The sequence below is a fragment of the Molothrus ater genome, chromosome 5 (assembly GCF_012460135.2).
Source record: "Molothrus ater isolate BHLD 08-10-18 breed brown headed cowbird chromosome 5, BPBGC_Mater_1.1, whole genome shotgun sequence".
NCBI classification, from domain to species: Eukaryota; Metazoa; Chordata; class Aves; order Passeriformes; family Icteridae; genus Molothrus; species Molothrus ater.
Genome location: NC_050482.2, coordinates 39,577,851 through 39,605,148, shown reverse-complemented (window position 1 = coordinate 39,605,148; position 27,298 = coordinate 39,577,851). Strand labels below are relative to the sequence as shown.

Sequence of the window (27,298 nt, the reverse complement as noted above, 5' to 3'; positions counted from 1 at the left end):
TTTTGTGTCAGTGTGGGGATGTGGTTTGCTTTAAGCAGGGAAGAAATTGCAAAACAAGTAAAAGGAGTATGTCTGCCATGAAAATTGTGGAAAGAGGGGGAAAAAAGTTCCCCTGCAAGGACTGGATATAGTTAATACAGAAACCTCTCTGAGAACAAGAGAGAGAAAATATGATGTGTTAACAGGAGAGGAAAGTTGATAAATCCTCTTACAGGCAAAGAAAAAAAAATCTTTGAAGGGGAGGGAAGCCAAAGAAATTTTCACATTTACAACATGTTCTGTCTTCTCAAAACACCCCTCTTACTTTGCTTCCCTATTCTTGGGAGACTTTGCCCTGATCGGAGGAGGAAATGAAAGAGGCGACTTTGACAAAGCTAAATTGAAGGAGTTGCTTACTAAACTTAGGAGGTACAGGAAGTACTGGGAAAACAAAGGAGGGGAAAGAAGGTGTGACTATCTAGTGACCGAAAGGTTGGGGTTTAGAAAAAGGGGACACCTGAGCTGATTCATTTTCTCACATTGGTAACAGGTTAGATGCGAGCAAGTAGCGGATAACTTTGTGAGCTGTTGCAACTCTGTCACCCTGATCACCTATTTTCACCTTCAGTTTCATAGCTCAGTTCAATAATGCATTCTTTCTTTGTGAATAATGCCCTTATTCCAAGAACAGACTAAAGCATAGGATGCCAGTAGAAAAACCGGAGAGTGCAGGTGTTAAGAAGGTCAGGGTCTCAAAATTGAAAATTGATTGTACCATTAGAAAAGTTTAGATTTGTTCCTGCAACTCAGCATAAAAAAAAAGAATATGGCACCTATATTATACAAGTGATTTCTGCATCTGAATTTGGATTTCTTTCTTTTCAACTAAGATACAAAGACCTAGAAAATGTGCAGTGCCATCAGTAACAGATGATGAGAAAGCAGCATCTTTTTTGTGGGCGCATTAGCAGCAGGAGCACCAGCAGAGTTTTAACAGGGCTAGAAATCACACAAGCTGCTTTGGTATTCCCTCAATGCAGAGTTTTCCTGGGCTGTTACTACCTTCTTCTGGCTATTCCATGGCCTTGAGAGTGCAAAGTGAACATTAAGACTCATGCTGCTTTCTCCTAGGGGTCAGACATTATTAGCTTTTGTCCATATATTTTTAATCCAGTTTAAGATGCGTGATTTCTGAAACCTATTTTTAACTGAATGTTCTGGCTAAATGCTCTAAATGCTCATTGCTGAATATCCTGCAATGTGTCTTATTAATCCTTCTGTACAGAGTAGGAGCAAACAGGCATGCAAGTCTTACATTGAAGAAAGAATGTAGGGTAAGGCCTGCCAAGCAAGTAGTCATGTAAGCTCTACTTTACAGTTTTTAACTCAATTAATTCCAAACTAGTTTGAAGAAATCCAGCTTTTCTTTAGCAATCTCAGAGTCCACAGTTGTCTGTGTTGTCTCATGTGTGCCTAAAATTCTGCTGTGTAAGCATGACAAGCACTGGTGTCTCAGTCTCTGCCTTGTGCCTCAAACTACAAGGCTGAGATGGACACATTGAGTATTTTATAGGCTGCCAAGTCTCTCAAAGAACTTATTCTTTATAATCTCTGGGTCTCACTAAGACAAATGAGCAACAAAGAAGTGTAACTGCCACAGGTATACCAGTCCTAAGTTCATGGCCTGGGGAAGTCCTTAGGGAAGGATTTGCAAATCCCTTAGCTAACAGCTGACTTGCTACAGGGGATTTTTGGTTTGGAGGGGTCTCTTTGAGACCTGGTTGGGGGCCTTCATCAATGTAAAGGGTGATGGGAGGTGTTGAAACCCTCATTTTGGGAGTTTTTTCCAGCTGGGGACATTGGTTCCTGGAGGTCTTTGTCTGCAGGTGGGTTTCTGCAAGTCAGGGAAGATGGGAGTATGTACATGTGTTTCTGTCTGCCCTTTTGATTCCCATCCCTGCTGCAGGGAGCTGTGCCTGCACTTGGCACATAATAACCAGTGGTTAAAATCACTAAGCAGCTTTAGAGCCCATAGTAGATACTGTCTGTGCACCTGTGCTTGCTCTCTGCCAGACAAGCACTTGAGCCTAATTATTGAATATTTTGTCTATAAAATAATTCAGTCCTTTTAGAGTAATACAGAATAACACTTTCAGAACAAATGGTTCATAAAGGAAACATAAAATATTCTAATACATTTGCAGTGTTTAGAATAATGACATTTGATTTGGTTCTAAGGCATCTTGAATTTTAATTAATTTTCAAGTTTCTCTGTTCTACCAAAGAGATGAAAAGTTAGGATATCTCTTGCTGATTTACTAAAGAAGGAAAAAGTTATGAAATAATAGGTAGCTATAAGACTCTTAAGGGAACATCATGTTCTTTCAAGAATGTTGTCTATATAAGAATTCAGATAACGTACATAATTCTGAAAATAATTTCATTCTTCTCTTTTTCCCAAAAATTTTTAGACCTAATATCACAATTATTTTCTGCATTGAAAAGATTGATAGACAGATAAGTTTTTATGGCATGGTTTGGACTGAAAAATTTACATTTTATTTTGAAAAAAAAAAGGTAAATTATACAGCTAACTAGACAGATTTCTTTCTCTCTTTTCAAGGACAGGTTAGCACCACATTTAAGAGGATGTGAATGAGATCCCTTTGAACTGAGTGGTTTTACTTTATTTTTCTTCATATTTTGCATTAAGCTGCAATTAAGTGTATTGAAGTGATGCCTTAAGCTTTAGCTTTCAGTTTTCCAGGCTCTGTACTGCATTAGTATATAACTCTGAACTTCATATAAAATGTTAGCATGTTCTCCTCACAGTTCAGTTAGACAAAACAATCCTTTTCCAGCCTGAGAACCAAGAACACAGTTGCAGCTTCAGGCCCAAAAGTTATAAACCACAGTGAATTGAGAAGAGCAATCTGGGAGGATGGGACTTCATAACTTGAAGCTTTAATTGGACAATTAACCCCAATATGCTAATGGACCAAAACTTACAAAAGTCTAAAAACTCGTGATCTGTTGTCCATCTTGGGTGTAGCCTTGGCCAGACTCTTGTACTGCCCAAGGTTCATCCTTTGAAGGCCTTTTAATAAATAACTACTTTATTCCTTTAATGCTGTCTAGCCTCTGCTCTAGATGGCCTCTCAAGGCATCAGAAGCAGTGACGTTTAAGTAACTTGCTTTTAAGTTTTGCAGTCAGCTAATGAAGCTTATAAGGAGTTTCATTTTGTAGGAAGGTGCCCCCAGTGGGTTCTGTATCTCCCTCTATGGAATTGGCTTCAAAAGAGGTAGAATTACTTAAGTCTTCCCAGAGCTTTGGTGATTTCAAGTCATATCATGACCCTTGGAAATGCATTGAGGGGTGGCCTTGAACCAATGCTGCAGCCAGCTCTCAAAAAGGGGAAAATTCTATTCTCTACAGAGCAGGATAAAACTTGGTCGCTCTGTAGAAAGACATCTGTTCTGCAGTCACAGAGACTTAACTTTTTCAATCCTATCTCTCTAACTACCCAATTGGGAGAGGAAGAAGTGCATTAGCACTGGTGTGCTGAAACCAACTAATAAGCAAAATGGAGAGTAAGTTGAAGACCATAGAGGTATTGTTGCTGGAGAAAAAATAAAAAAAAAGAGAAAAAATATTTCCAGCTAATAAATAAATTCAAGTACATCACAATATGCCTGCTTCATGATCAGAAACAAGAACTGCCCTTCTAAATGAGTTTAATTACAAAGATTTACCCTTAAATTTTGCAAGAATATGAGTTTTATGAATATACTATGAAAATAATACTAGTGGTCTTCAAGGTTAAGCAATATTCTTGTATTTATATGAAGTAGAATTTTCTTATGTGGATGTTTTCATATCAAAAGCTGCAGTGTATGTTTATAAATTACTAGATCACAGGATTGCTTTCTGTATGAACTTTTGTAACTGATAATACTACTGAATTAAAGTTATTGTTAATTTTAAGTTATTATGAACATCTGCCATTACTTTGATACCTATTCCTAATTAATATGATAAATCATTAGTAGATAAGCATATGAAAAGTAGTCTCACAAAAATACAGCTGTAAAATTAGTATATCTTGTGCATATTAAAGTTTGCTCATCTGAAGATGGAGTTCAGATCTTTTTTTGAGAGGTTGAATCTGACGGAGTGAAATAGCATTTGACAGGCGCGAGCTCACAACTCAGTCATCAGTAGCACTCTCTGTATGCCTTATGCACATTCCTGTTTCCATAGCGACAAAACTAATATAGCATTTCCCTTTTTTAAAAGGGCTTTTTTAGTTTTTGAATAATAACATAGGCTTGTTTGATATGACAATAACATGAATATTCATGTTTTGCCACAAATGACCTAATTAAGGTCAGCTTTTGTCAGAAATAGTAATGAATCTTTGGTTGGATTATCATTTCTATAAGCAGTAATAACTTTTCATTATTATTAATGAATTTTTATTTATAGGTTCTTGTTTTATCCGATTACCTTGATCTTCCAAAGAGATCCACCAGGGTGGATCTTTTCAAAGGGATGAAAACTATATTGTTTATTTGGATGAAAGGCCTTATATAGTGTATTCTAAAATGGCATATGAAAGCTTGAGCCTTGTCTCTTTTGGCATTCTTTCTGTTTTCTAGAAATTAGGGAATGTACCATGACATTTCATAGTGGTGTAACTGACTGATCCATTACGTAGTATTTATGCATTGTAATCATTCCTAGAGAATGGTAGAAGAATTATACAGGAATTTCTGATTTTGGCCTCTGAGAGTCTGGTTCTGGTGTTCAGTTTACCAAAATTAAAAAAAAAAAAAAAAAAAAAAAGAGAGAGAAACAACATTAGATAAGACAGTATCGCTTTGAATCCACTCTGTAGTCATGTGTCATCAGCCAGCCATCACTAACCTTGTACTTCCATGTGTAGGTTGATAGCTTCTTTAGCATTCCATTATTTTCAGTTTCTCCACACCAACTGCATCTTTTTCACCAAGTATCAGTGTAGTTTATTCCATGTAAAAATCTGTCAGCTAAAAGTATTAAATTTTCAGTCACACTTTTCTTTTAAGCATTCTGTGCTGTGTTCTGTTCAGTGTCAGTGTCTTTAGTTCTGATTTTTCAATTTTGTCCCTCTCCTTTTCCTTGACTTGTTAGTCTGATCCAACCTCTTCTACCTCATCTGATGATTATCAATATGTTATGGAAGCTAAACTACAAGAAATGATCTCCATACGTAGGAAGGTAGTCCTACTGGACTTTACTTTCTATTGCTGAATAGAATCCATCTGATTTGTTTTCATTTTTTAAATTTTTTTTTAAATTGATAATCAACCATCGTGCAGTTCAGTGCTTCAGGAGCTTACAATTTTACGATGGCAGGTTTGTGTTCAAACCATGCACAGTCTGCATGTTACATTTGGCTGATTTCATTGCTCATAAATAACTCCAATGTTTTGCTGATGCTTGGATGTAACAGGCCTTTGTAGCTGACACATTTCAAGCAATGCTGTTCAGCTGCCTGTTTAAATAAAGTTTATGTTCGGAAAACTAAGTTTGCAGTTAGTAGTAGCTTGCTTTATGTTTTGTTTAAACTTAACTGAAATAAAAACTTCCAAAGACACCTAAATTACAGAAAGAGTCTTTCTATATTTTTGCAGGCAGAAGAAAGGCATGGAAACATTGAGGAACGTATGAGACACTTAGAAGCTCAACTTGAAGAGAAGAATCAGGAACTTCAAAGAGTATGTGCATTGCAAACAGCTTCTGTGCACTTTTCATTTGCCAGTATAGTGCTACATTTGTACTCCAGCATCTCAAACTACCTAATTGTAAATGTTCTGTTTGTAGCAGTGATGGCAGCATCTTTCTACTTTACTTCACCATCTTAATACCTTAATTTATGTCCAGTTGCAGAGTTGAAAGCATTCTGCTGTTACAAAAATGGATGTGCATTAATCAGTAACTGTAATTACATTTCCTGTGAAATTCTTTTAGTTGGTTACAGTTAGTTTGTTTTTTTAAATTATACATATCTGTACTGGTTAATTTTGGACCCTACCAATCTGTCTCATCTATTCTACATTAAAGGCAAGGCAAAGAGAAAAAATGAATGAGGAGCACAACAAAAGATTATCGGATACCGTAGACAGACTTTTGACAGAATCCAATGAGCGTCTGCAACTACACTTAAAAGAGAGAATGGCAGCACTGGAAGAAAAGGTACAGTACAAACAGCAGTATAAAGTTTAGCTTAATAAAGATTTCCCATATGTTCTGCTTTTATCAGGATGGAGACATCATGCTGATTTTGTATTACCAGTATTACCACAAATGTGGTCCAACTTACACATTTGACTCTTAACTCAAGAGTGGGCTCAAGTGTCTTCCCGGATGAGCTGCGAAAATGCGGAATATTTTGAGTCACGTGTTTATCAGCCAAGAGCCTGATGAAGGGCTTGGAAAGGATCAGTGTGTGACAGGCTGCATGAGGCAGTGAGAGAAGGTGGATGAGAACAGGGGAATGACCATTTTAGATGTGCCATCATTTCAGTGTTTTAACATGCTGATTTCACCTCACTTCCTCTGGGAAGAGTAAAATGCTGTCACCACAGGAGAAGGAGCATCTAGCCTCGGAGAGGGAATGTTATTTACAGATTTTCCACTGTGTGAGACAATGTGGTCCTGCAAAATTCAAAGCTCCTGACCTTTGTATTTGCCCTCTCTAATTCCTCCCTCTTCTACTTATTCACCTTCTGTATGGTCTGAGGGGAATCTTTTGGTGTTTTTCAGAAGGGTGTTTCAGAACTTCTCAGATTATATACTTCTGGTTTATACCATTGAAACAATATGTGGTATGGAGCAAGAAGTAGGCTTGCCAAAAGTATTTGTTGGGAGAATTGGTCGTGTAAGGATGAGGCATTTGCTCAGTTCAACCAAGATGCAAAGTTTTTGCTGATCTAGAAGACTCATGTTCCTACATGTTTGAATTCTTGCAGAATTTAAAATTAAGTATAATAATATAATCCAACTGAAGCATTAAAGAATTTTAATTTTGAAGTCTAACATATATGAACTTTGTAAACTTGTACATGAACATAGTGATATCTGATCCATTAACATATCTCTAATTTCTTTCTTGCTTATTTTTTTCTCCTATTTTTATTTGTAGAATGTTTTGATTCAAGAATCTGAAAGTTTCAGGAAAAATCTGGAAGAGTCCTTACATGATAAGGTACTGTAAAATACTGTGATTTTATCTGATTTTATTAAAATATGTAGAATTATTATTTGGAAATATGCAGATGGCATATTAATTATCCAGCTATCATGAAAAATCTTACTGATGTAAATGAGGATTTCTTTAATCACCTAGATGCAATAAATAGCCTTAGAAGGTCTCTGACAGTTGTTCTGAGCTAAGTTCATGGTTGATATCCTAGCCTCAGGAAGTCAATACCAAAATTCATGTTGATTTTACTGGCTTTGGAGTTTTTCTTCTATCAGTTTTAATTCTGAAAAAGTCTTATTTAACAGAGATGTATGCATAACTGGTTGCACTTTCATAGTGAAGAATGTAATTTTTGGATTTTATGCAATTCTTCTTAACAAGTGCAGTGGCATTATGCTAAATATAGCTGAAAGTGACCTTTCTTCATTCCTTGCAAATTAACCCCTAATGCTGTTTAGTGCATCAGTCAAATTGATTATAAATATTTCGTCCAAGAAGATATATTCCAATCCCAGATGCAGGATTTTGTTTTGAAGTTATTCCTGCCTTGAGTGCAGTAGGACGCACAAACATATTTGCATTCAGATGCACAGAAGTGTTTTTGCAATGTATTAACTCCCTGTAAAAGCAATTTTAAAAATATAGCTCCATTCTATTTACTAATATAAATATATTATATGGCATCAAAACCAAGGCCTTTGAGAAGAATAAAAAAAAAAGGTATCTGTTCAAAAAATTTTTGCTTTCATCTACATTTAGGTAATCTGTAGAGAAAGGCAGCAAGATTAAAGTACCCAAAAGGACAACCTGTTTCAGTGCCCTACCACCCTCACCATAAAGAATTTCTTCCTGATATCTAAAACCTACCCTCTTTCATTTTAAAGCCTTTGTCCTGTCACTACATGTTCTGACTCAGCTTCTGTGTGTCCCCCATTGAAGAGATTCTTTGTTCCACTTTGATGAAGAAACTGATGAAGCAATTTCAGATAGATGAACATAGCATCAGATGCTAATAATCTCTAAGTAACGGCAAGTTTTACCAATAGAGTATCAATCAAAATACTAATAATTCAGTTGTAATACTCACTGAAACTAGTATTATTTATAGATATATTATTTATAGATATTACTTATAGATATTATACTTATATTATTACTTATAGATATAGATATATTATTTATAGATATTACTTATAGATATCCTAGCCATTTGATGTACTGAACATTTTTAACTCTAGGAAGAACAGTGTTATATCTTCATCCCATGCTTGTTCTTAATTTGTTTAAAAATTCTTTCATTTCACTTTATTAGTAGATAACAATTATTTGTAGAATTTGGGAATGGTGCTCTTTTCCCTAGTGGTAACTGTAAATAGTGGGGGTTTTTTTAGTTATTTCCAAAAATCCAATTTTATGGCAAATAGTCATTTTTTGCCAGCAGCACCTCGTACTAGAGTCACATCAACTCAATAAGAGCAAGACATACAGCTGCAGTTCAAGTCATCTGAAATGCAGTTCTCTCTAAGTCTGGGTCTCTGTCAGTAAATAGAAAGGCCAGTATGCAATCCCATGGTGTCATAAAATCATGTGGGGTGGAAAAGATGATCTCAGAGATCATTGAGTGCAACTGTTAATCTTGGTCTCTATAGGGCAAGTGGTGAGTTGCACAATGAACTGTGCCTGGCTTTATGGTAGGAAAAAAGTAAGTTTCAAATACACCCTTTCCTTCCAACGTGTCAGGCAGTGGTAAAACAGCAGAGTGCTATACCACCTCCTTTTGATGTGTACATCTCATTAGTAGTAGTGAGACTTAAATGAGCTTCCTTTTCTTATTGTAGCCAGTGTTCCATTCAGTATATCTTTGCTTGCTTGTTTAACGGTGCAAGAACAATATCTCATAAAATAAATGTATTTTGCATCACAAGTAAGTATATCTTACTTTTCTTATTTCCAGGAAAGACTTGCTGAAGAAATTGAGAAACTGAGGTCTGAACTGGATCAAATGAAACTGAGGGCTGGTTCTTTAATCGAACCCACCTTGTCAAGGTGATATTTTGTGACAAAGGTTTTCTCACCTAAAGTTGAAATAGACATAAATGTAAATGGCAAGCATTTACAGCAGGGATGTACATGTGGCCATGCATTTCTTTTAAAATGTAAAACCTTTGCAGTTATTATTACTGTTGCTTTTCACTTTTTTCATCAGTACACAGGGCCTTATGTCAGTGAGTATACACTGAAATGTTATGGAGATTAACAAAAGTTTTTTAAATTATAAAATGTTTTTAAAAGTATATCCAAATACTCAACATTTTCCCAGACCTTAAATATAAATTAGAAACAATCCTCTTTAATGCTGAAACTGATCAGCATATTTATGATCATATTTTTTTAATAAATAATATATTTTCTTTTTCTTTATTAGCAAGTCATAACTCAGCTGTACTTAGTGTCTAGAAAAAGACCACAGAACATAAGCTGAATGTGAAGACATTATTCAGAGAGATCTGAAAACATCATAATTGGACAATAAACATTGTGCCTCTTTTTGATGGAAAATCAGTATGGGAAGTATAGTGAGACAAATGCCATAAAAATAACCACTGACAGCTGCAAAGAATTTATCATTCTAGAAATTCCTTCTGTCTTAAAAGTGTCCCTTGAGATTAAATTGTTGCTTTATTGATAATTGTGTGCCATGTGCTGTTTTCATAACAAGCAGCATGTCAGTTTTTAAAACCTGCCAGAACAACTGCCAGACAAAGCTCATGGACCAAGACTGAATTGGGAGCACTCTATTCATCTAAAGTTACTCTTGTTCGGTGGGTTGGTTTTTTTCCATCAGCTATTGCCTGCCCACTGATGTCCTCAGACACCTTGCTCAGTATCTGGACATGGTTTCTCCCTCAACCTTTTATTATTTATTGGAATAATTTTTTTTATATGTAGAGAAGTGTAAGCTGATGAAATTCAGAATGTGATGCTTTTAACTTTTGGAATTTTTGTTCCCTTGGCAATGTGACTACAGGCACACAACACATTTTTCTTGAAAGTGCTTGCAGGGACAGAGGCTACTGAGCTGCTGCAACAGCAGCTTTGGTTTTTGGACCATTGTTGGAGAACAGCAGCTTTCCTTGCTGGGTAGATGAATATCATTAGCTTGTGCTCCATAAACAGGAGTTGATTAGCCCTTGTCAAAGAGCTGTTTGAATTTGATAAGCTATCTAAATATCTTGGGAATTCAGCAGGTTCCGCTAAACAGTGTGCTTTCCCTTATGTAACCTGACCTCATGAAGATCCCAACTCTCACAGGCACAGCAAGCTCTGAGCATTAAATACTTCCTATTCTCAGCCTGCATTGGCTGGAGTCTGTGCTTTCAGGAAAATAATGAAGCTGGTCAGCATATGAATATCTACAGCTAGAGACTGGAGCCTGGACTGGTTTTTTTTTCCTGCCAACTTGCTTCACAACTGCCAAATATTATTGATTATGAGAACAAAGGTCTATTGAGACAATTACTGTACACAGAAGATAAAAACAGTCACTTCCCTATGTGGGTTCTTTGTTACATTTCATTTTTTTACTATAATCATGCTATTCATATATTTTTATGTGGAGATTGCAGGTGTGTTGAGAAACAGAAATTGTTCAGGTCTCTGTTTCTGTGGTTGAATTCTCAAATGGTACATGGAGCCTTTGCTCTTCCACCTTGGTTCCACAGCTCATGGTTAGGATGCTTTTACTGCACTAAGCAGTGAACTTTTGGTGCTGCTGTTTGATTAAGGACGAAGAGGTCAGGGACCACTGTTTGTAAACAAGAAAAGAGGTGCTGAAGTCATCCTGTATAAGCCTCACCACAATATCCCAAGACTTACCAGGGCTACAGGAAAAATTGGGGGGTTAAAGCACTGAAAGTGTCATCAAATAAAGATTAGTAATTCCTAAACAAGGTTAAATATCACAGGTCAGTTCACTAATATTTTCATAATATAGAGCATAGACTTAGAGCAGGAAAGCTTTAATCAATATGTTCACTCATGAACACGTAACATGCTTAGAATAACCTCAGGCATATTTATGAATATACAGGAAAATACATTCAGCTGCCCATTCTAATTATCCTGAAATGTGCTTTTTCCTGTTAAAGTTTTGGACAATAAGTTTTTCTATGCACAGCTTTCATTTAAAAAAATCAGATGTTTTATTATTTGGTTTCTCCTTAAATTTTCTCATAAAATTATTTCAATTTTTCACTTTTAAATTATGTTTTGTGATGTTTTTTCTCTTTTATTATGCAATACATGAAAGTTTGTTTGAAAAAAAATATCTGTGTTGTGAGACTGAAGGTCATTGTATTGTTGTTGTTATTCCCATTACTCTCTCAGTTCACTTATGTAATTCTGTTTTTAGACCTCATCTGGACACATCAACAGAGCTGAGGTACTCAGTGGGCTCACTGGTTGATAGCCAGTCTGACTATCGGTCAACTAAAGTGATAAGGCGACCTAGAAGAGGCCGGATGGGAGTACGCAGAGATGAACCAAAGGTTAATCCCCAATTCCTTCTCATACATTCCCTGATAAGAGAATGTGTTTGAAGCTGTTAAGCTTACAGTTTGTGGAGTTTTCTTCCAGGAAGAAAACAAAAAACAAAACCACCAAACAAGAAAACCCAACCCAGAGTTCAAGTTTTTTTCTATACCCGCTCAGAGAGCTGTTGTACAAAATGACAGCAGAAAATGTTGAAGTTCAGACATACTTGATTGTTTGTCTTTCCAGAGTGTCTTTTTGTATAAATTATAAATTTTCCTTAGAGTAACTGGACACCTGAATTACAATTATTGAAAATATTTTATGCTATTTGCAGTAATACTGCGAGCATTAATGGAGAGCTTATAATTGAATAAGTATTTTGAAGTGTTAGTTGTTTTCCTTTCCCTTTTTTTTTTTTTGAAGTTCAACTTTGCAGTTTTCTCTGACATAAGCCATACATGTTTTAATTCCTGCTCAGGTAAAATCACTTGGTGATCATGAGTGGAACAGGACGCAGCAGATCGGTGTCCTGAGCAGCCATCCATTCGAAAGCGACACCGAGATGTCGGACATCGATGACGATGACAGAGAAACGCTGTTCAGCTCCATGGACCTGCTGTCACCAAGTGGCCATTCCGATGCCCAGACCCTGGCCATGATGCTCCAGGAGCAGCTAGATGCAATCAATAAAGAAATCAGGTATGTAGCCTGAACCAGCTGTGATGCACTTAGGGTTACAGCTTCCAGCTTCCTTTAGTGCTTGAGTTCAGGTACCGTTCATGGCAGTTAGGAAAGAGCTTGTTCTTTTAGAGGATTGATAATGTGTCTGCTTTCCAGAGGAGAGTCCTGTGTGAAGATAACAACTGAGTCTTTCTTTCCTAACCATAGAAATTTCTTTCAAAAAACATTCCAAATGAAGAATTGTTGGCCAGTTGAAGAAAAGGAAGTTAGAAGAGGCTAACACATGGCAGATTTCACAAATTCTTGTTCACAGTCCTTTTTTCAAGGTCTTTTTCACTGTTATACATGACTCCACTTGCTCAGTAACAGCCTCCTATCAGAAATACTTTATTTCTGTGCTCTTCATGCTGTCTTCTGGCAATTATCCCTATGTTAAATCTAATATAAGCCATGAATTCTAAGACATGGTTTTGATTTTCTCTGTAGACACAGAATATGATTTTTCATGCTCCAAGTTGTATTATAGTGCTCAGATATAGGTAATTAATAGAATATATATTAATAGTATTTGTGCAAATTTAATGGAGTGGTAGAAATATGGTTTCATTTATAACAATCACTTAATTAAAACATGTCAAATGACATGTTTTAATTAAATGATTGTTATAAATGAAACCATATTTCAAGACTAAAGCATTCATACATGTTTTCAGTAAGGGCAACTTTAAAAAAACTTGGTGTATGAAAAACATCCCCTCATTAGCGACTGTTCTTGTAGGAGGAGATGAAGAAAATTGTAGTAAATGTGTTAGGGACCTTCTGGTAATACTATAGACAGAAATACTGTGGTTAGAAATATAATCAAGATAGATTGATTTGCCAAAAGATAATCAAGGTAACTTTCTCTGATCAAGGTAACTTTAAAGAAAGAACTCTGTTAGAATGTATTGAATTTGAGTAATTTTTCTGTTCAGGGAAAAACATTTTATTATAAATCTAGAGCTTTGTGTTTTTTACTCTCCCACAATGTGTTTGTTCAGATAGGATTACACTGCTTTCTCAAACCTTTTCCTACACCTGTCAAGATACAGAGTCAAAGAAATATTTTGGTGTTGGGAAGGTAAATCTCCTTAAAATAGTGTACATAAAAGAAAGAACCTTATCCATATTTTCTGTTATTACAAGGAGGCCAGCACTGTGGCCAGCTCAGGAAGCTGTAGATGTAACATTTATATTTGTTTTTAAACAATACTAGTCTTTTGTCGGTTTAACAATACAGTAAAGCGCTTTCACAAGGAACACTACTTCCAGGTGGGACATTATTTGTGCCACCCTGAATCAGATCACTGTTGTACTTAACCCAGGGTCCTGACTCAGATATTAGGTACAGTTTTACCTCAAAAGGGAAGCAAGGGGGCACTTTTTATACAGCCATTTTTACAGGAAGTCTACTGAGAGTAGTTTATGTTCTCAACTGCTAATCTTGTACTGAAGTATAGGCTTTTATTATCATAGCAACTATTATTAAAGGACTAGATATGTCATTTTGTAAATTTTTTTATGTGGTTCAGGAAAACAATCTACAAGTATTGTCCTATAAACTGTACTGCATTTCATGTTTTTTCTTGGTTTGTTTTTTTTGAGTTGACAAACATGACAAACATGATTATCAAATTTTTTGAGATATCAAAAGAGATTAAAAATGTATTTTGCCTTAGATTTGTTTTATTATATGAGATGATTGAGGATTTACATTACTAGAATGAAAAACATTGTTATAATTCCCTTTCAAAATATTATTAGCCTTTAAGTTTCTTCCCTGCATTATTTCAAAAACAGCTGCATGTGTTTTATACAAATTCTGAAACTGATGTTAGGGAAGAAGATTCATCACAGCACAGGTGTTTTTTAGGTTTCTATTTTCAATATATTATGGTTTAATTATTGTACTTGCTTAATTTCACTCAGAAAAGTCTGGTTCACAGTTTCAGCCTCCCTAGACTTCGTATTCTCTCATTTAACATTGATCTCTCATAATTTTTCCTCCTCTTTGCAAAAAAGAATACTCCTAGCACAGGTTTATGGGCAAAGGACTTATAAAAAAATATTTTATTTGAAAGACATTTTTCCAGTCTAGGTGAAAACACAATTAAAAAACAAAACTAAAGAATCCCATGGAAGCATCCTGTTGAGGTGATAGACACTTCAGAAACTTGTATTGCTTGCTAACAAGAAAGTGATTTTAATGAAATTCATTTAAAAACACAGGGCTTTAGAAACAGCTATTATTTTTTCATCAAATTGTAGGGGTAAAACAGACAATTTGTTTTACATGTTCTCTTGTTTTATTAATAAGGATTATTTTAGCAATTCCCTTCTTAAAGGCCCAATTTCATTTGACTCTTAAATTTGTGATTTAGCAAAAGATAAGCAGATGAAGCCAACGTAAGCTTGGAATTAGTTATCTGTGGTAAATCAGATTGTTAACCCCCCTGCCCTAGCTTCTTTGCAAAGGAACCAATATTCCTGAAATGTCATACATCAAGTCTTGCTGTTGGACACATTCATCAAACAGGTTTTGAGGATGGAGGAGTTGAGAAAAATAATTTGATAACTGGGTCTTTTTTAGTTATCTGTGATATTCATCTTTGTTTGCTCTTGCTTTCAAATCTCATTTGAAATTAAATGGTTTCTAGTTTTGTTCTGGGGATATGAAGAGACAAATACAAGAGCATTCTTCTTTTACTTAATAAGGTTAATCCAAGAAGAGAAAGAGTCGACAGAATTGCGTGCTGAAGAGATAGAGAACAGAGTGGCCAGTGTGAGTCTGGAAGGCTTAAACCTAGCCAGAGTCCACCAAGGTACCTCCATTACTGGCTCGGTGACAGCATCGTCCCTTGCAAGCTCATCTCCTCCCAGCGGACACTCAACTCCCAAACTCACCCCTCGCAGTCCAGCCAGGGAGATGGACAGAATGGGGGTTATGACACTGGTAAGAAACATTATGACAGTATTTGATGTGATATTTCTTATATTAAGTACTTAATCTTTTCACCATATGACTGATTCATCTCTATAATTCTTCATTCACATCTTCATCATCCATACAAATAGCAAATTCTCTTGAATGTGGGCATTTGGTGTCTTTGGGCTTTGTTATAGTGGTTTTGAGTATTGCATGATTCACTAGGGGCATAGTGACAGGATTACTGAGGGCCTTCAGCACATAGGCTGTGGAATTAATAAGAGACAGAACTGCTCGCTGGAATTACTTGTATGTAAAAAATGTTTACTAATGGAAAGTTCTTAACTGATACAGTTATTACACAATAGTCTGTGGAACTATTGCTGAGTTTAAACTCCCAGGAAATGTCTAGAAGACATTCAGACATTCCACCACTTCTTATATGGGATCATTTTGATATACTTTTTTATTTGGTACTCTTTTATACTTGCAATGCTTTTATACATTCTTCATGACCATACATCATGCACATTAAAATGAGTTCTTTGGTTTCCAGTAATTCCTTTAACTGATATATTTCAATATTACAGGTGGCTCGTGCATAGACATCAAGTCACCATGAAATTACTGTCCAAATAATTTATAACATTGCTGTATCTTTGAGGACACATTCAAAAATTTCTGGTTCAATTTGAAAAGGGATTTACAAGGAATTTAATTTTGATCCTAGACAAAAAGAAATAGTACATCTGTCAAATATTTGAAGATAGTATGTGTCAACATATTTAAGATGTACAACTCTGATACTGATCTGAGTACACATGCAGGGTTCAGTGTGAGCTACAAACCAGTTTGGAGCTGGGGTGAATTAATCCTTTTAAGTACCAGGAGAGAATTGAAGCAGCCCACTCTGCTGATCTCATACAGGGAATAGAATAGGGTATGTGTAAACCCAATTTTTATTTGCTTTTTCTCTGATAATCATGTCACCAATGTCCCCTTGTGGTCCATTCCTGGGAAGCAATAGCACTGATTCCCTCTGGAGCCTTTCCTAACAAAAAAGCTTGCTAAGAGCAGCTGGAAATGAGTCTTGGCTGTTCATTCCTCTCAGCTGGGAGTAGGGACTTCTGTTGATGATCACCTAGCCAAGTATTCCCTTTTCCTGGGAACTGACAACTACTCATGCCCACCTCTTCTCCTCCCAGTTTAGTAAGGTGTTTGCTGCCACTTGGGATCTGAGGTCAGCGGGCAGGAGGTCCTGGCAGGCAGTTGTAACTTATTCTTTGCTGCCCCCAGTTCCCACTGCTGAACAGCAGAAACAAAAATATTGGTTGCAGAGGTCCTTGGGGAGGAGGTGAGTGTGCAGGCTGCTGTCCTGCCACCTACTTCACCAAAGCAGCACCTTCCCAAATGCACAGAGTGTCCCTTTCCCCAGCCATTCAAAGTTAGCAGTCTGGCTCTCGGTAAAAGGCAATGGTTGAACTGCCCCGCCAGCAGACACCTGCACTGCCTGGTGGCCTGGATTTGAAAACTGTACCTTTGGGTCAATATGTTCATCAGATTCAAATACAAAATGACTGCATAGCCTCTGCAATTCAGGTTGCCATGATCTCACTGACATCCAGCTCTAACTGTGCTAAAACTCAGATGGAATTGTCTGTCTGACTTGCAGTTGAGCTCTTGGCTTGCCATAAGCAGTAGAAGCATCCCCCCATAGTGTGCTTATCAGCACAGCCCACCTTCATCAACCATCAGCTCATCAGCTCATCAGCTTTGCTCATCAGCTTTGCTCACCTTCATCAACCATTTTAGGACACTTCTGCCCTGCACTGTTTCAGCAGGAGTTCAGTGTTCAATATCACTTCCTTGCTGGCTGGGAACAGACACAAGTCTGTCAGAGATCCTTTAAGTGAAACTTGGAGTTGGGAAGAGATTTAAGTCTGATCTCTAGAGCACAAATTGCCAAGGCTGGAGAAGGAGGACTGCATGAGTTTCCACAGCCCAGGTGCATGTAGTAAATAAATTCTGCAGAGTATCATCAGCTTTCCTTAAATGAAAGAGACATCTACCAAAAATAAAAATGCAAAGGGGGTTGAACAAGACCCATTCTAGTAGTCTGCTGCTGCCAAGTAATACTGAAGAAGATAGGTGAATATGTATTCATTTCCTGAAAATGCCAATCATTTTTTCAGTCATGGTATTTGGTGATGATATTTTGTGGTTTTACTTGGTGGGACACCAATATATTTGTAATATTTGATAAAACTTCTTAAAAAAAATCTCTGTTGGGGATAACATAAGTACTTATATGAAAACTCAAAAATAAAAAGTGCTACTGTAGGCTTGAAATTCTTTGCTAAGTTATGAAATTGAAGGAGAGTGTAATTTTTCCTAAAATACCCAAACCTACCTTCCCAGAATGAAATATTTTTCTGGGGTTATTTTACGTTAATACAGCAAGTGTATACTTAGTATATAATATGGAGAGTGGTTAATCTTTCCTTCCCACTTCATGAATGTGAGAACAACAAATGTGAGGGGTTTTTAATGCTTCAATAATATTTATTAATCGTTACTTTCTGTTGTTTCCACTTCTGTTACCAATCTAAGCCAAGCGACCTAAGGAAGCATCGGAGAAAGGTATGATACTGGGGTTTTTTAAAGTTTTGAGAGTTTGGGAATTATCATATTCCTCTTCTATTTAGATAACTAAATCTTTGCTGGGGTCCGTTGCCAGCAACTACATCCCCTTCTCTCCTTTTCATTATATGCCTGAACATAATCATTAATCCTACCTGGAATGGCTTCCAGGGGTCACAGCTAAGCCATAGAAGCAAGGCCCACTAAGTGATATCTTGGAGTAGCAGCCTCAACAGCACAAACTTAAAGGAATACTTGTTTTTAAAGAAGTATGGACATGAAAGCACTACTTTCAAATGTATTTTGGCCACTCTTCTTGCTGGAGGAACTACAAAGAGATTCCTTGAAATCTTCTGGAGCAATGTAGGTTTGTTTACAGAACTGGCACTGATGATGAAACTCCATGACATTATTTAAGATAAATCATTATAATGCTCTGGCAAAATTCCTGTTTGTCCATGCTTACTGTTAAGCATACTGACCATTCTGGTAACGCACTGTGTAGAGAGTGATCATGTTTATGCCTGTATTCACTTTCTCTCTTACATCCCTGAGAAAATTAGTAAACCTGAATAATCCTGTTTAATGCAAGGGACCCACTTACACCTAAGATTGTCTTCATGTTTAGACCTTCACCAACCTCTTTAGCATAAAAGGAATGAACTTCTTCCAAAAGCATAGTCTCATTTCTTTAAAATATCTGTTTTAATCTGTCACATTTAGAAAAAAAGAACCCTTTCAATTTTCTAGAAGCATTGAACTTGAAATCTTACGTGTTTCAGTCTACTTGACAATTTCATGAGGTGTGTATTGAAACATTCTTGAAAAGCTAGTATGCTCTCATTGGAGTCTCTCTCCCCCAGATTGCAGTAGTTGAAGAAGATGGGCGTGAAGACAAAGCCACAATCAAATGTGAAACTTCTCCTCCTCCAACACCAAGAGCCATCAGGATGACTCACACCCTTCCTTCTTCATACCACAATGATGCCAGAAGGTAAGATGTTTGTAACATGGATTGTTACTTCACAGTTTACATATTATTGTTTTCAAGTCATGTTGTTTAACTTCTCCAAAATTACTTGATTTCTTCCCTGTTTCTCATAAAATGAGAGAAAAAACCCTACCCATTGTCTATTGCAATGACCCTGAAAATGTTTATCAGTGCTAAAGTACATGCTGGGTATTTCTGTTTTGAGGTACAGTTTTGATGACTACTGGAAGTAGCAGTGCTACAAATCCCAGAAATAAAATCAGAATGCTGACTACTGTATTTTTCATAAATTGTTCTTAGCAAAGCAAAAATATTTATTTTCAGCCTTGCCTGACAGAGAAAGTGTGATCTTCTGTTGCTCTATATGTTGCCAAATAATTTAACGATGTGATTGCTTCACTTGTTGGGAGATCATTACTAAATTATTACCAAATAATTTATTTGCAGAGCTGCTTAGAAGAAAATAAAGATGTTGACATGTTATCTATTCTATTTCTTTATTATCATTTTGCAGTAGTTTGCCTGTTTCACTGGAGCCAGAAAGCATTGGTCTTGGCAGTGTCAGCAGCAGCCAGGACTCCCTGCACAAAGCTCCCAAGAAGAAAGGAATCAAGTCTTCAATAGGACGATTGTTCGGTAAAAAAGAGAAGGCTCGACTTGGACAGCTCAGTAAGGAATTAGTGGTAACAAGCTAAGGTCACCATTTCACTGCCATTTTCCCATTTTTAATTTTGCTTTTTTTTTCAGTTTCCAATTCACTCATGTTTCTGTTTTGTCTGGCACAGCTTTCTCATTAAATTTCACTGTTATCAGCAGTTGTATTTGTCAAGAGTTTGCCATGACTGTAATGTAAATGAAAGGAGAGTTTGGGCACAAATTACTGGAATCATCTTCTTCACTGAACCTGGTGCTTCATTGGTCTGTGGAATTAGGGTAGCAATGGTAACACTGTATTCTTGAATAACCACATAAAGAGGAGGTGAGAAGTTAATTAGCAACAAATGGCTATAACGGTGGTGTACCTATGTGATACAGAAGGTCCTTGCAATCAAGTGTAGCTGCTTTTCAGATTTCAGGGTGTTGATAGATGCCCTCTATTGCCTATAGCTGAATGTCCTCAGGATAACTCTTACCATTATGCTGCACACAGAGTAGTGCTTAGCTTTCTCCCTACTTCTTCTGTCCTTTTCCCTTGCCGAGACTATTTCATTCTACTTCCTTCATGGCAAAAATTTTCCAGCACAAGTATCAAATTGTAATAAGTGTGTCAATAAAATTGAAATAGTGACTCTTTCCTAGTCATGCAGATGTCACATAATACAAATTTGTGAGGCATTAAATTTTACTGCCATGGTAACCATGTCACACTTGTAAAAAGAATTTTAAGGCCTTGCAGTAAACACTTAGGCAGCAAGCATAAGCCTGAAATTAAAAACCTATGTTTTTCTTGCAACATGTCCTTAGCAGAACTAACAAACCCATTGCTAAAATAGTACACAATAAAGAAAGATAGTACTACGGTCAAAGTATCAGAGTAAAATTGAAAAACTGAGTATTCTTCATTTATACTCCAACTTTTCTCCTCTCTGCCTGTGAAAACCATGTGTTCTTGAAAAAACCTAATTTCTAATTGCAATTTGAATTCCCCCTTTTTTTTTACTATGAAAAGAATAAAACTGATTTATTCAATCTTTCAAATGAGAATCTATAAATGAGTCTTTCAAATATACCTGTATGCCACCATGTGCATTTATGGCTAATTTTAAAACTTTAGACTGCATCTGAAGTTAGACTTTATTAATTCACATTTACATTTCATATAATCTTTTTTATTGACACTGATGGTTTATGGTTTACAATTTCTCAGTAAGTCAGGAATATAGAGGACAAAGATGCAATAAATGTGTGGGTCTGCAATGAAATCTGGCAATAGATTAATTTCCTAATACCCACCATGATTAATAATACATACATAGAATTTGATAAAGCCCATCTGTAATTCCCATACTAGGTCATGAAATTGCTAAAATATATTAGTGGTTTGCAATAATATGAATTTTTTGTGACTTCCATTCTTTAATTCAAGAGCAAAATTTCAATATAATGCACATTTTAATTAAGGAAACGAGGTTTACTAGCATGTATAAAATGAACAGTAAGACTGTTACCTAATCAAAAGGTAGGAACAAAATATTTTTAAGAAATTAAAAAGACATTGAGCAGCTGAATTACAGGTAATTTTTCTCATCTTAATTTTTAACATATCAAAAGAAAAGCATTTATTGAGTGGTCATTTTCATTCAATGACATATCATAGAATCATGGAATATCCTGAGTTGCAAGGGAAAATGAAATTTTAAAAAGAGGAGTCATGGTAGTAATTGACTCAGTTTCACAACAGATGTGTTATCTGTGCAGCTATATAATTAGGAGTTCTATTTATGGTAAGATACTACATCACAGAAATTTACATAGAAAGTCCTATCACTACAGCACTGCAAAATATTTGAATGGTTTTTATAACCTAAAATTATATTGCAAAATCAATAAAAGACTGCAATTTATTTCCTTGCTTAAATTAAACACTCTAATTTAATATAGACATATGCTTCTTACATTTTTTAGTATGAAAAATAAATTTTCTTTAAAAGCACACATTTATATACTCATATTTAAGAAAGAGTATTGAAACCTCCAGACTTGTATTACTAAGATCAACAGAGCCATCCTATTACACAAAATATTTCCTTTCTCTGTATTCCTTGCAAACCCCTGAAATTATTTCTTTTCAATTCCTAAACTTGCCAGAATTTTGTTCTTTTATTATTTGATAATTTTACCTTCTCTGCTAAACCATTAGCTTTATTGTTCCAAGCCACATTCATGCTTTAGGAGATCTTTCTTAGAATCGAGATTCAAGATTTCTAGATTCCTTAAGTTTTGTCTAAGTTTTTGGAGAAGGAAAAAGGAATGCTACAAGGAGTGCAAGTGCACTTTCTTTCATTCTTTCCTTCTTTTTTTCTTTCCTTCATTTCCAGTCTTCTCTCTCTTGGCAAGCACCACTTTTGTATTCTTCTCATGTTACATTTTAAATATTCTAGACCCTAAAACAAACAATACATTCCTGGCATTTTTAGAATTGCCCAAGCAAGCTGATCTGCATGGCAAATGGAAAGGTCAGCTTGTTAGGAAACATTTATTGTGGCCACATCCAATAGGAGGCCTCAGTCATTCAAAGGCCAGATGTATTTGGAGAATGGAGAAATGCATTATGCCCCAACTACTCTCCAACCTGTAATAAACCCTCACTGCACTGCACTCATCCCATCCCTATCCAACATACTGAGAGCTGCTCTCTCAAGAAAGATGTGGTATGTTTATGACTATTTGCTGAATGAAAAATGTAATCCAGAGCCAGCAAGAAGCATTTAATGAGATTCTGTAAGACTTAGACAGGCAGATGAAGTGAAAAAAAAGTATACGTTCCTATTTTCTGCATTTGTGAGATGCATTTGCATCATTCTCATTATGACACTTGCAGTAGTGTCTTCTTTCAATAAAGTAAAAATCTGTCTAGACAAACAGGAGTGCTAAAATGTCACCTGCTTTGAAAGAACAGCTTAAACCCAAGCTTTTCTAAGTTTTTGTCATAGACATGATGCAGTAGTAGCTTTTGTTCTCACTTGATTGAGGTGCACGTAAATCTAGCTGGTAAAAGGCTGTGGTGCTATTTCACTTCATAACATTTATGAATTATTTTATTATTAAAATCAACATATCAGGACAGAAATATTTTAATTTACTTTGTGCTTTTTTATTATGCCAGCGTCCGCTATACAACTGTCCACTATCCCCTAGCTGTAAATAGGAAATTGCTGTGTTCAAATGGAGTCAAGCATCAACATTTTACCATCCTGTGGTCTTCTTTGCACACCTTCCTTCCAAGGTGGAGCACAGGAGGAAGGCAGCCTTCAAAGGAGTGCTGCAGGGCCTCTGTCTGTACACATACAAGTGGGAGTGAGAGGACAGTGTGAAGCCAGAGCCTGGAGACTGTTCTGAGTTCCATGAGAAGGTCCCCTCTTCTTGAATCAGGGCAGTGATAAAAAAGTCAGACCATTTTCCATTTCTGTGCTAGGAAAGTCATGTCAGTGGCCATGTGGATCGTACCAGTCATGCCCTTAGTTTATAAAATTATTTTATTTTGGTCCACATGTCTTACTGCAAGCTTCCTTTGTCACTTTGTTGTGAGTTATTCAAGTTCCCTTGACTTTGACCACATTTAGGTGCCTACAAGACACATCCAGGGAGATGTAGGAAGCTTTTTACTTATCTCTGACAGACTCTTTCTCTCATGGCTGGGTGTTTTAAGGGAGAATTACATCTAAGACCCTCTATGAGAGCAAAATGAAGACTTTAGCACTACTGCATTAGGTGATGCTGCACAATGGCAATAGTAGAGAGACAATTTGAGAGAATGCAATTTCATTTGTACATTTCTCAACTAAGATTAAAAAATGGGGAGAGCATTGCTTTCTTAGCACCACGAGACTGAGCCTTGGGAGGCAAAGAAAAATAGGTAAAGGAGATAAGGGTTCTCATGTCATACATTTCTGCTAAACACAAGGAGGAGAACATTTTTTTTCCTCTACTACTTTTTCCAATGTAGTAAATGCTCATCAGAATTTACTTCTGCAGGTGATAGATGTTCTCCACAAACACCAGATGTCACAGTTTAAGAAAACAAATATAGATGAAGGTGGGTGGGAGGGGAATTGAAGGGTTAAGGAGGGGAACAACAGAAGAGAGAGAAGAAAAAATATGGTGGCGTTTTTTTGTTTGTTTTATTTTCCAGGAGGTTACATGGAAACAGAGGCAGCAGCTCAGGAATCTCTGGGATTAGGCAAACTTGGAACACAAGCAGAAAAGGACAGAAGACTAAAGAAAAAGTGAGTACTGTTTTTATGTGACCTTTTGGCTGAAAGTTGATTAAAATATCAGGATTTTTATTGTTTTGTTCAAATGTGGAATGAGAAGCAAGACCATCTACTATGGCATTTTAGTAATGATGTTTCTTTGCAGTGTAAAAAGTTTTAGAGCTGCATATAAAATATAGGGGTAAATATTCAGAGTCTGTCAATTGTACAATATTATTTCAATTGTGAAAGAACATAGGTTTATGAGAGACATTTTTCCATTTCACATTGTCATTAATCCAGTGCTTTTTGCCTTCAGTGCAATTCTGAAAAAATAGATACGTATTTAGTGACTCACTATGTAGATTTTCTTTTTCAAAAGGGTGAAAAATCTCTTTTGTATTATCTAGTGAACAGTGTTACTTCTGTTTCTAGATGTCAAAGGCTCCCCATAAACCCTAGCAGCTTCAGTTTATTTGCCTGTCAGCAAATGCAGACAAAAAGCAGCCTAGCTTTTTGTTTGCATCAATTATATAATAATGTAATGCTGTCTTTCATGCACCTCCTTGTAAAAGCAGCACACTGACTCATAGCAGCTGCCAGGAGCTATGAAGAACTAATAAAATAAGGCTGCAAACACAAAAGAAACCTCTTGGCAGCACTGCACTTACAGTGTAATTAGAGGGTGTCAGAGAAAAAAATGGTACTTGAAACTGACTTTGCAAATTCATTCTGTAAACAAATAGGTTTATTTTCAGCCATAACCATTCACTTTAATGCTATTATTTGGATTCTGAAAGCCTCGTTTTAAAAATTTTCTGGGTTTTCTGGTTTGTTTCACTCTTTTTAGATTCCTTGCCTGAGTTTCAAGAGAATTTTCAGTTGTAGTCCAAAGAATCCAGGGATAATATTTGAAGTTCTCTTTAAATTTTTATGTTGAATATTTTTAATCACTACTTTTCTGTCAAGTGACGAAATATAACTTTAAATGTACACATTCACATAATGTACAAATGCAAACATTCTGTTTAAATCAGCCTCAATTTAGCAATTAGAGTCACTCTCCTAGCTGGAAGAGAAGAAACATTTTCAATTCAATTAAGAAACTCAAAATAGCATTCACAGGGATGTTACAGTTGTTGAGTCTTGTCCCTGTATTTCTTATCTATACATAATCAGTAATTTTAGAAATATATGGATGTAGATTATGTTACCATAGTATTTTTTTTTACTAACTCTAGAAGGCATCTTTGAGGCCATCATTACGATTCATAAAGAATATTATTTTCAGCAGCCTTTTTTTTTGAAGTCCCAATGTACCTTCCAGTTCTGAGGGCTGAATGTATCACAGTATTGAAACAATTTTGAAGGGAATAATGAATTCATTTTGTTCACTTTCTTATCTTTTAGTTCATTAAACTGGGTAAAATAACAAGACTTGGCACACAACTGCAAACATGACATGACTATTTCATCTATAGATTGCCTACCAGCTTTTGGGTCTGTAAATAAGGGGTGTGCAGATAATCTGTTATTAAATTTCTGTCCAATCTCACACAATCCCATGCTTTCTGCTTTTCAAGTCTTTCCTTTTTTTCTCCTGTCTGTCTGTCCTTGGTTCTTTATGGATTAGATGTAATCAAAGTGTCCTCTGCTGGAAGGAAAGGACTCTTTCCTTTGTGACTATGACTATTCTATTAGTCTGAACTGTACATTCTTTATCCAAAGTATATGTTCTACAACTATCTCATGAAGAAATTTAATTTTCCCCCTGTGCCTTTTAGGGTTACCTGTCTTCATAGTTTCTCACCTCAGAACTGCAGAAAGGTTAACATACATTATTGCTAGTTTATGTATATATGTATGTATATGTTATATCATTTTAGAGGAACCATAACATAGGAAAAGATGTAACCTATTGTGTTATAGATACACAGGAGATTCTGCTGAATTATGGCAGTCGTTAGAGTGCCAAACTGTCAGTAGAGTGTAAGAGAATTAACACCTCCTTGTAAGAAATGCAGTCGCAGCATCACAGAATGGGTCAGGTTGGAAGGGACCACAGTGGGTCCTGGTCCACCCCCCCTGCTCAAGCAGGGTCATCCCAGAGCACATGGCACAGGATTGTGTCCAGATGGGTCTTGAATATCAGTCATTTATTTGCATGTCTTACCTTAGAAAATATTAAATTGAGAAAGTCCACAAAGTAATTTAAATGAAAAGTTTGTTGCAGTAGGTCGCATTCCTTTGTACCAATTCTTAACAATGCCTAATTCCCTCTGGAAGTAGCCTTACCATGCACACAGTAGGTGCAAGATTACTGAACTGTGTGGTGCAAACGAGGAAACTATGCTATGTAACATTAATGGTGGTAGGGATGTGTGGGAGGTCCTTTTAAGACATAATAAGAGAAGCCTGAGAGTAATTTCCTAGCTCATGATGTAGCAGTAGGATCTTTGGCAGTATGATTTAAGTCCCAGTGGTTGATTCCTCCTTTACTGCTAAACAAAACTGCTCTACAAGCCCTGCAGAGACAGTGAGCAGTCACTGCAACACAGAGCAGAGCACCTTGAAAGCATTTCTAACTGACTTGTATTAGGATGTAAAAGCCCAAGAGAGCCAAACCCACCAACAGGATAGGTAAAGGATAGGCTAAAGCTGGGAAGTACTACTTTGTATTACATTTCAGGTCTGAGACAGCTTTACTTATGCTGGCTTTGTCACTCCCTTTAAACAAATAAAAACCAAATCCAAAGCGTACAAAACCAAAAACTACCTCAAAAAATAAAAAAAAAAACCTGCAAAGAAATACCCCAACAACACAAAAAGCCTTGAAATAGTGATGCCAGAGCCAATTCTCTTTTCTATACAACAAGTATGGTAACCCCATACTGAAATTGTGTTTCCCTTTGAGACGTGCAAGTCAGGTGAAGTAGCTTTCAGCCCTGTTAACAGCTCAGCAAACAGTTCAGTGGTGCTTCTGGTGCAGGAAAACAAAGATTCTCCCCTTGCTGTGAAACAGAAGTCGGGTTCATCAGTGTGATCAACATATGACTACTGTGCTAGTAGTCATGATCTTCACTCACCTCTTCTATTAGCTTTGATTTAGTTTGGATAAAAGTCATTATAAAAGGACAGATTCATGTTAAAATTATATCCATGGTATCTCTTAACTGAGAAATACTTAAATTGCTACATTTCTAATTTTGCATTTTTGAATGTATTTAATTTCATCAGTAATTCCAGAAGGATGCCCTTATCCCAGGGATAAAGATGCATGATATTTCAGATTGCCAGGTACTGCAGCAGCAGGTTCTAATGGTCCATCAAGTGTCCTGAGCACCTGCTC

The 27,298-nt window shown here is 36.3% G+C and overlaps 1 protein-coding gene across 1 annotated transcript in view; it reads left to right on the top strand.

The window, feature by feature from the left end:
- Positions 1 to 27,298, top strand: part of PPFIA2 (PTPRF interacting protein alpha 2) — a 288,359-nt gene that overhangs the window by 228,343 nt on the left and 32,718 nt on the right. The window contains exons 11-22 of the mRNA XM_054514951.1: positions 5,153 to 5,239; positions 5,656 to 5,739; positions 6,086 to 6,217; positions 7,167 to 7,229; positions 9,181 to 9,272; positions 11,638 to 11,773; positions 12,238 to 12,458; positions 15,195 to 15,432; positions 18,016 to 18,045; positions 18,909 to 19,039; positions 19,551 to 19,705; positions 23,889 to 23,982. Of these exons, the coding sequence (XP_054370926.1) occupies positions 5,153 to 5,239; positions 5,656 to 5,739; positions 6,086 to 6,217; positions 7,167 to 7,229; positions 9,181 to 9,272; positions 11,638 to 11,773; positions 12,238 to 12,458; positions 15,195 to 15,432; positions 18,016 to 18,045; positions 18,909 to 19,039; positions 19,551 to 19,705; positions 23,889 to 23,982 (1,463 nt within the window). The remainder of the gene's footprint in view (positions 1 to 5,152; positions 5,240 to 5,655; positions 5,740 to 6,085; positions 6,218 to 7,166; positions 7,230 to 9,180; positions 9,273 to 11,637; positions 11,774 to 12,237; positions 12,459 to 15,194; positions 15,433 to 18,015; positions 18,046 to 18,908; positions 19,040 to 19,550; positions 19,706 to 23,888; positions 23,983 to 27,298) is intronic.